At 44.9% G+C, this 9,298-nt stretch overlaps 1 protein-coding gene and 1 long non-coding RNA gene across 2 annotated transcripts; both read right to left on the bottom strand.

The window, feature by feature from the left end:
• Nucleotides 1-1,768: 1,768 nt before the first annotated feature.
• LOC134102379 (ankyrin repeat domain-containing protein 24-like) lies at nt 1,769-3,289 on the bottom strand. The gene is made up of 4 exons (XM_062556464.1): nt 3,249-3,289; nt 2,667-2,773; nt 2,172-2,353; nt 1,769-1,836 (listed from the first exon to the last, which is right to left on the bottom strand). The coding sequence occupies exons 2-4, from the start codon at nt 2,738-2,740 to the stop codon at nt 1,769-1,771; spliced, it is 324 nt and encodes a 107-aa protein (XP_062412448.1). The 5' UTR covers nt 2,741-2,773; nt 3,249-3,289.
• Nucleotides 3,290-3,309: 20 nt separating this feature from the next.
• LOC134101716 (uncharacterized) lies at nt 3,310-4,892 on the bottom strand. Its single transcript, XR_009941443.1, has 4 exons — nt 4,847-4,892; nt 4,463-4,527; nt 4,140-4,197; nt 3,310-3,319 (listed from the first exon to the last, which is right to left on the bottom strand). It is a non-coding gene; the product is annotated as an uncharacterized LOC134101716 (long non-coding RNA).
• Nucleotides 4,893-9,298: the final 4,406 nt, after the last annotated feature.

The raw sequence follows: 9,298 nt of genomic DNA, 5'->3' as shown, positions 1-9,298 counted from the left end.
ATCCATAGAGCAGCATGCTGATGTTCAAGAGAAGCCCGATAGGAAAAAGGGAGGACTGCGCAGCAGGGAGAATATATGTAAGTATGAAAGTTTGAATGAAGACCTGTGTGTCCGTGTGAGAATAATGGAAATGTTTTATGCCAAAGCCATTCGCATACCTGCAGAGGGGAGCGGGGTGGGGGAGGGGCCTTCCTCTTGCGGGGCATAGTCCCCCCCGGAACAGGAGGAGGGGGAGCAGGGGGCTGCTGGGGTCACACACCCAGACATAAAGGTCAAAGGTCAATTATAGGGGGGATGGGGGGTAAAAGCAAACATATGCAGCAAAATGAATTGGAAAAATAGCCCCCACACCACGTTTGTTCCAATGTATGAATAGGCTTAATGTTTCTAGAACATTTGAACATGAAAGCTCTTAAGAAAAGACGTTCCTCAGTTTGCCCCGACGGAAGAAGCCAAATTAATTTTACCTAGAAATCTCTGCTGACTGGTTCTTTCATTAAAAAAAAAAAAAAAAAAACATATAGAAACCTTTAGAGCTATTATCTTTGAAGCAGTTTTCAGCTTTGAGGAACCCTGTGAAATTCCAACAGAACCCAAACAGGAGCAGACAGGGATTCCTTGTGTCTTTGAAGATCCTTATGCTTTAAAAGATTTTTTTTTTTTTAATAAATAACACATTCTGGCAGCTGAACTGAACACTTTTGCAACACTAATAGCTCACCATAATTTCATAAGGCTTCTACAAACAACTATTCGTCAGACATTTAAACAAATGCTCTTGTGTTCTCTAGGGAGACAAGCCAAAGTGTTCCTCTTAAGAGTGTGAAGCTGGAACTTAATGAGAATAATATTCATTGAGGCAGCATAGTAGGATAAATCTTCCATTTATCCCTGGCGGAGGAAAAACTATCAACCATGTAATTTCTAATGCTGAAATCCACTTTAGTCCCACATTTTAGATGCTTCAGCCAAGCCCCGAATTATTGCAGTCATCCTTCCACAAGGACAAATGATGCTACCCAGCACCCTGGTCTTTTTCGAATGCAGTTTGGATATTGGATTACTCATGCGACAGATCCCTGGAGTGGAGAAGCTGAAAAGGGGAGACAGCGGGAGCCACATTTTTATGATTCAAAGTTGGAGTGGGTCTGTTTGCTGTACCCACGCCAGGGCTGCCTTTATGACTGCTGCTGCAGACTATATGCGTAATGGCTCGCAGTGGTGATGATTGATCTGGGATGTGAGAGAGAGAGATGCTGAGTCGCTGCGGTTACCTCCTCGCTCGCCCCTTCAGTGACTGTGAGTGCATGTGGGAAAGACAGACATCATGACCTTTCACCTTTCGGATGTTTTCCGCTTTTTGACACACACATGAGGGCTTACCGGAACACACACACACACACACACACACTGGAGTTTGTAACGTCAGATTCACAAATGCTAATTTCCACCCGCATGCACAAACCAGACACATCTTAGATTTACAGCACACATAAAAAAAAAGATTGCAGTCGATCACATCACACCAGCCGTAAACGGGGAAAGTTCAAAAGCAACCACAGAGCCACACATATCACATATCTCCTCTGAAACACACATGCAGTAATGCACACCTACTCACACACACACACACACACACACACACACACACACACACACACACACACACACACAGAGAGAGACGCATAGGCGCGTAGACACATAGTCACCATATGGTTTTAATCAGTCTTTGAGGGCCGTTGTAACTGGAGAGAGACTGCACTGTTTCTCAGTCTTTCATCCCTGTGTAATAATCCACATCTGCCCCTCTGATCCACTTACTTAGATTACTCTCCACTTCAAGGGAACTATAAGAGGTACCATAAGCCAGAGGGGAACCTGTGCCTGCCTGCATGGATGTACACGTCTGTGTTGAGTTGTGTTGTGCTACAATATGTGTGTGTGTGTGTGTGTGTGTGTGTGTGTGGATCTTGGTGTGTGTGTGTGTGTGTGTGTGTGTGTGTGTGTGTGGATCTTGGTGTGTGTGTGTGTGTGTGGATCTTGGTGTGTGTGTGTGTGTGTGTGAGAGAGTGTGTGTGTGTGTGACGCCAGACCCTGTCTGCAGCTGTCCACTCTGTCCCTGGGGACTCCCCTACAGCGCCAAGAGGCCTGCTGTAAGGCCGTCCAGTTACCTGCTGCGCTCCCCTTACCCCCGTTCTGCAGCAGCTGTGTGATTCTCTGGTTGCCGGTGGCGACGCCATAGTGCGATGCATCACGCCCGAAGACGTCCGTCTGCTGGGGGTTGGCCCCGCCCCTTAGCAACGCTTCCACTGTCTCCACACTGTCACTCTCACATGCTATCATCAATGCTGACCTGCAACACAAAACAAACGTAGACCTCACAAAGTCTTCATATGACCATCAATAAACAGGTGACACGTTACTAAATACAACACAGTACACACATACAGTAGGCACATGAGGGTTTCAGGGAGAGTTGTTAATAATAAAAATAGTCTAAACTTGGCAATCTAAACTAGTCTAAACTTGGCCTCATAATGTCATCCCATTAAGAAGCTGGTAAGGACGCCAAGTACACACTCATAACATAGTGTCCTCCCTTTCAGAAGCTGGTTACAGTATCATGATTTTATTCGTTTCCATGGTGACTGAAGTGTGTCCCCTACCTGCCCTGCTGGTCCTGTATGTTAGCGTTAGCTCCCCGGTCTAGCAGGAAAGCACACAACTCCACTCTGCTCATCTGGGCTCCCAGGAGCAGCGCTGTTGCCCCGTCCTGTCACAGAGACACCACAAATGCATACTTCACATTACCTGCCTTAGATCTGACCGAACATGCACTTAACACAAGGACTAGCAAATGTCTATGGGCCGTTTTCTCAAACATGGATTAAGCCTAGTCGTCGACTAAAAGCTTTTGTTCAGTGGAAATCTCCATCAAAGTTCTCAAAGTTTTAGTCCAGGGCTAGACTAATCCATGACAGGAAACCTATATGTTTCCAAGTGATGCAAAGGACAAACCTTCCAAACACACTCACACACTATTTTTCATCGTCCAGGCCCTTATACTTAATTCCACCTACAGCGCAGCAACATGCTACCATCAGCACACATTGCTTTCATCCTCCCACATGCACGAGCCAAACTAATGATTTTCAGTCCCCAACTTGCTTTGTTGTTATCTCTCCACCCCCATAAGACTGCCGCTGGGCTGACTTCAAACCCAAGTTGGATTAGAAGTGGAAGCGTACCCCATCCTGGGCATCCAGCGTAGCCTTGAAATCCCACAAAGTCTCAGTGCATGACAGACACCCACTGATAGCTGTGAAAGCAGATACAGATAGAGAGAGACAGAGAGAAAGATGGAGTGAGAAAAATGGAGCAAGAGAAAGACACAGAGAGAGATAGACAGAAGGAAATGGCTTTCATCTTAGGTAGTTGTGATGTTTTTAATTCTTTAATTCTTGCTTTTCCTTTGAAGACAGTCGCTGAGAGGCTTTAGCAATTGATTTTACAGGGACCAAGTTCTCAATGTGTTTACTTAGAAACGAGTTACCATAATGGTGCTATTGCCAATTAATTAGACGAGGGTTAAATACTCTCTTAGACATGCCCCTTAGGAGTTTTGAAAGCAGCACCTGTGTTGGCATAAGATCAACAGCATTTGATATTGCTCGGCATTGCCATCAACCAATGCAGCAACAAAGGTGATTATTTATTACCTAATAAAAAAAACGAGCCTTATAAGAGGAAGTGCTTAACTGGCACACTGCCCAAAGCCATTTATGGGGAACTACATGATCTAAGACCAAAGCACCACCAGGGAGCACTACTAAGGTCCCTCAAATTGGATCTACAGAAAGAGACTCTTTGTGTGTCTCACAGACCTGCAAAATTCTGCACCAAAATTTACAACATGCCCAAAAATGAAAAAAAAAAAGGTCCATTACGACCCTTTCCTTTTTGTGCCTGTTAGACTCATTCAGCTCTGGGTGACATCATGTGGACCACAGTGCAGCACTGTTTGAGTGTTAAAAGGAGCTCTCCAGAAACATATAAATATACATATGAGCCAACTCAAATGATGGAGGGAACCCTAGATCGCACGCCATAAGGTCATGTGGCCTTGGATACTACCTCACCTGCATGGTGAAGGGCAGTCCTCCCAATGGTGTCAGTGGAATCAACTGCCATTCTCTCCTGGGAGTGACAAAGATGCAAGAGATGCAAGATGAACCCAATTTGTTTTGGGAAATTAAGTAGATATTGTGAACAAAATCTTGTAGATGTAAATGCTTCTTATAGAAGCTTTGAAATTATCAAACAAATAGTATTTTTTAACGGTCACCTTTGTTTGCAAAAAAGACAAAACACATATTAAATCTTCAAGAAAACGGACTTGAGTTTAGTGAAAAACTGTCATCATTGCTGTGCAGTACACCACGCCCTGCTGCCGACTCCCTACCTGCAAAAGCCTTTTAAGACACTCAGGTTGTCCATTCTTGGCAGCAAGATGAAGAGCATTAAATCCTGTAAAAAGAGGTGAGCAATAAAAAAGAAAAAAGGGGAAAAAGAGTTCATGTACAGTACCTTCCTCAACAAAGGCACAGTGTGTCTTCTGTCTCTTTACTGAATATGTTTTCATCTTGTGTAACTGACCATTATATTGCTGAGAGTATAAATGTGATTCTTTTTTTTTTTCTTCCGCGAGTGAACTTGCAATCAAGCGCTAGAACTCAACTGTAGTGCCTAACACTGCTTTTGACCAGACATCCTGTGCTGTGTAAGATCACTTCTGCCAGTAACAGTAATCAATAAAGAGACAGAGATTAAAGGGGGCCCTTCTCACCAGCGCCATCTGTGATGCTGATGTCCACTCCATGAGAGATGATGACCTCCAAACAGTCTACACGACCTCGTGAGGCACACAAATGAAATCTGGGAAATGCACAACAGAGGGATGGTGTACAGTAAGTTATAAAATGTATTTTTGCCATTAGGTCATTTAAAGGCGTTCTAAGCGATGTCACGCAATGTTTCTAACATTCAGCAAACATCTCCTCTCAATCCATGACTGTCCCCTGAATACACAGTAAAAAAAAACAAAAAAAAAACGGCCTCAGTATACTTCAAAAATGGCAACAAAAACAGCCTGGTGCAGCCTGGACCATAGATATATATATATATATGTCTATGGCCTGGACCATAAAACATAACACTTTTCCAGCCAATCACAGATGAGATGCGAGTTCAGGAGAGTTTCAGTAGCATGGGAGGGTGTGGGAGGGTGGGGGAGGCAAACCAGCTCTCTGTTTAGTTTGAACGTCATTTCCCGACATTTCCCAACATTGCTTAGAACACCTTTAACAATATAGTACATAATGTGTCATTCTCATCCATCATCGATGTGTTAATCGTACAGTCTATTCAAGTCATGATGAGCTCTAAAGAGCTTTTTAACATTAAGGGTTTATGTTTTATTTGCTGATAGGATCATAAATTGTCAAAGCAATTCTATTGATTATAGAATTTGTGGATATTTGTTCAAATTGGGTTCTTTGGTTGGGCATTCAGGCTACTGGCTGTGCATGTGATACAGTAAAGGAAGGCTGTTGGAATCCTGGGTACAACATGCGGCATGTTTGCAACTCCAAATGTGCATTGTCATTGTATCCTGTTGCGTAATTCAAATAGGCTTGGTTGTTGATCCGCCCCTGTGGCAATCCCCTACCTTCAGCACAAGTAATTTAACACCTCTCCAGTTAATATCTGAAATTCCATATTGAAACAACAGCCCTAGAGAGCTAAATCCCTGAAATGCTGACAGTGATTACTTAGACAAGAAAATAAGTTCAGACAGAGCAATCAGTAAAGGGTCAGGTGGGTCAAGTTATAAGCTTCTGATATCTAAATACTGCCAAACCAGCACCAAGGTCGTACCCTCAATTATCAAGAAACACCTTCAGTTATGGAAAAATTATACATTTTCCTTGAATACAGATTGAATAAAAGTGTCTCACGCTGATTTCCCCTCCGCGTCCAGTTTGGAGGGGTTGAGGCCCTTCTTGACGATGAGCGCTGAGACTTTGTCCGGCTCGTTCTGCTCCACGGCCTGCAGCAGCTTCTCATCAGTCTTATTCCAGTCCTGGCTCTGGCCGAGAAGGCAAACCAGAACAACAACACCGACAGTCACGCTATCTGTGTCGGCCAACGCTATCTCATCTCAACACAGTTCTCCACAGCACTAATGAAATGAAGGGGCCTCGACTAGCCAGTAAAGGGGGAGCAGACGAAGGCAACCTTACCTGGTCATAAAATCCATCTGCTAATCTCTCAATTGTTCTACACAGAGAGGGCTCCAAATAATAGCTAATGTGTTGGCTGTGTGAGATATACCACCCTATGTTGAGTTCTGAATGCTGCCTCAATCAAACCTGCCAGCAAAGTGGCGTTGGGTTTGAATGTCATAACTATCTGTTACAGCTGGAGTGTGTTTAAAGTCTTTTGTATGCAACTGCATCACAGAGTCTGCTGGGAGCTGAATGGACTCTGATTAATCGGATCCTGTGATGTCAGCTTTACACTATAGTAAGAGTTTGCCCTTGGTGTGCCCTGGAGACAGGAGGGAGTATAGCACAGCACAGTACAGGACACACAACACATGGACACAGCATCTTACAACTCTCACATTATACAGCACAACATGCCTCATTCAATGCTGGTTAAGTAGGGCGAAGTACCACATCTGACAATGTATGAAATAGGACATACTATAATGGTGGTAGTTGATATAAGTAAGCTAAATGTGAATGAAAGTCAGTGAATTACAAATTTAAAAAAATCAGAACTGCAGTTATGACATTGGGAGACAACAAAGAGGAGACAATAAACTACATAAGAGTGAGTATAGTAAGCAATGCACAATGTATATAGCACCGTACAAAAATATGCACACATTGCACTTAACATAGACATACTGTATGTTTAAAAAGTGCTGAATGAAAAGCTATAGTCGGTATAATGCAGAAGAGGAGAAGCATACGTACGTACCCCCAGCAGGGCAAGACACGCACAGAAGCGCTTCATCAGGCTGAACAGGGCCTGATCCATACAGCTGAGAGCACAGGTAGTATAGCGCTCAACACATCACACAACACACACACACAAGCAGACAAGCACACACACACAAACAGACTCACTCACACATTCACTTGGAGGCTGTACAGACGTAACCTCAAACTCTCACTGAACCCTGGCACTGACTAACTCATACCCTTCTGGAGCACACCCAAGCTCTCAAGTACTCATCAACTGCCGAGACAAAAACGTGGCCAAAGTTACATATTATCCTCACAAGCTAATGACAACATGTTCAAACATCTAAGTAGTCTCTAAATCATCACCAAAACTGAACTAAGATCAGCACTAGCTAAAAGACAAACAAATTCAAATCAACACACACAAAACATGTGACCTTCAACAATGTGCCTCATTTGTAAATAACCTAAATAGCCTTCTTGCTACTAGCACATGCTGTACACATTGTGAGACTAGCTCGACTGACCATTCTATCGCTGACAAGCATCCTGACTGACTAATGCATCACTTCCATCCACGGGAATAAAATTGTCTTGAAGAAACATCCTGGGAGACTGACCGGGTTCCTAGCCTTTAAAGACGAGCAGACATTCTCGCACAGACAGACTCGCACACACTGACACACCCCTTTGGAATCCTCACATCAGCCTCTTTCTAAAGCGACTGATCAGCTGATACTCTGAGTCCCTTCACCCGCCTCGGACGTTTGCAGATATACATGCACAGCGCAGTCATTGGTTGGCACCGTCACAACATACTTTCTCTCCCACTCTCTTTCTCTCTCTCTCTCTCTCCCTCTCTCTCTCTCGCTCTCTCTCTCTCTCACACACACACACACACACACACACACCCTCATTCGGTGTCCTTCTTTCTCACATCCTCTAGCCTAAAACTGTCGCCTCATACCCTCTCCCCCTCTCTCTCCTCCCTTATCTCTCTCTCTCCCTCCCTCTCTCTCCTCCCTTATCTCTCTCTCTCCCTCTCTCTCTCTCTCTCCTGCTCTCCATCAGGTTTCTGTTCAGCTCTGCTGGTTGCTGGCTCGGCTGCCTCTGGGCCCTCCTGCAGCAGCAGCTCTGGGCTCAGCAGAAACCGAGCCGGGCACGGGCAGCCTGGGAGTGCCAGACCAGAGAGGGGAGCGCGGCGGCGGCAGCCACAAAACAGCAGCACGGCCAGCACACAGAGCGAGCCCCAGCCTCAACAGCTTCCCACAGTCTCTTAAAGCGGAGCTCCGCACTCCGCACTACCGACAAGGACTCAATAGGAACTGCTACGTTTCATTTACCGTAGTCACGCAACACGTTATGCATTCATGCAAATACTGGCTGGGATTGCACCACATGGTTGCATTATGAGTCAGTGTTTTGGTTATCTAGCTCCACACAAGGGAATGCACTGGTGCTAGAGACACAGGGACACAGGGAAGACACAGCACAGGGACATCACCTTACTTCCTAAACAAGTCCTATATTAGTCAGTAGCTGTGCACGCCTGAATAAATATTCTTAGAACAATATTTCTCACATATTCGACATGATCATCTGTCTCTTGTTCTTGTCACCAAACGCCTCTGTCAGTATGAGGTAAGATACTCCTGGAAAACCATTCAGCACAACATGTAGTAACTTTGTATCCAGTCTCTTCTTCCATTTCAGCTTCTAAGCAGCTGTGTCATTTTAATAATATTTGCCATCAATTCCCTCCCATATCCACATCTGCTATATTCTGTAGACTGTGCTGACGTGGAGGAAAGATCAGATGATATACAATTAGCTGAAATGGTGATGAAATGTCGGAGAGATATCCTGGCCTTCCTCACTGGATCATCTGTGTTTGCCCGGTAAAGCCTTCCACTCCAGGGGAGGACCCCATGGGCCAATGCAGACATCTCACAGACAGATAGACTCATGGGCTCATGGTGGTGCTGAGGGAGAAGGCCTATGTGTGCGATCAGCTGTTTGGGCATGATTGTGTCAATAGATGTGTGTGTGCGTGAGCGTGCGTGCATGCGTGTGTGTGTGTGTGTGGTGTGTGTGTGTGTGTGTGTGTGTGTGTGTGTGTGTGTGTCAATGTGTGTGAATGTGAGTGTATGTGTGTGTGAGTGTGTGCGTGTTAATTATTTAAAATGGGTAGGCAGCTCTGGTTACAGCCCCAGTCTGCCGTCTGTACTGGCCTCTGGCTGCTTGGTAACACTGACGCTTTGTGG

This window comes from Sardina pilchardus, chromosome 15 (assembly GCF_963854185.1).
Source record: "Sardina pilchardus chromosome 15, fSarPil1.1, whole genome shotgun sequence".
NCBI classification, from domain to species: Eukaryota; Metazoa; Chordata; class Actinopteri; order Clupeiformes; family Clupeidae; genus Sardina; species Sardina pilchardus.
This window is presented reverse-complemented; position numbering and strand designations above follow the sequence as displayed.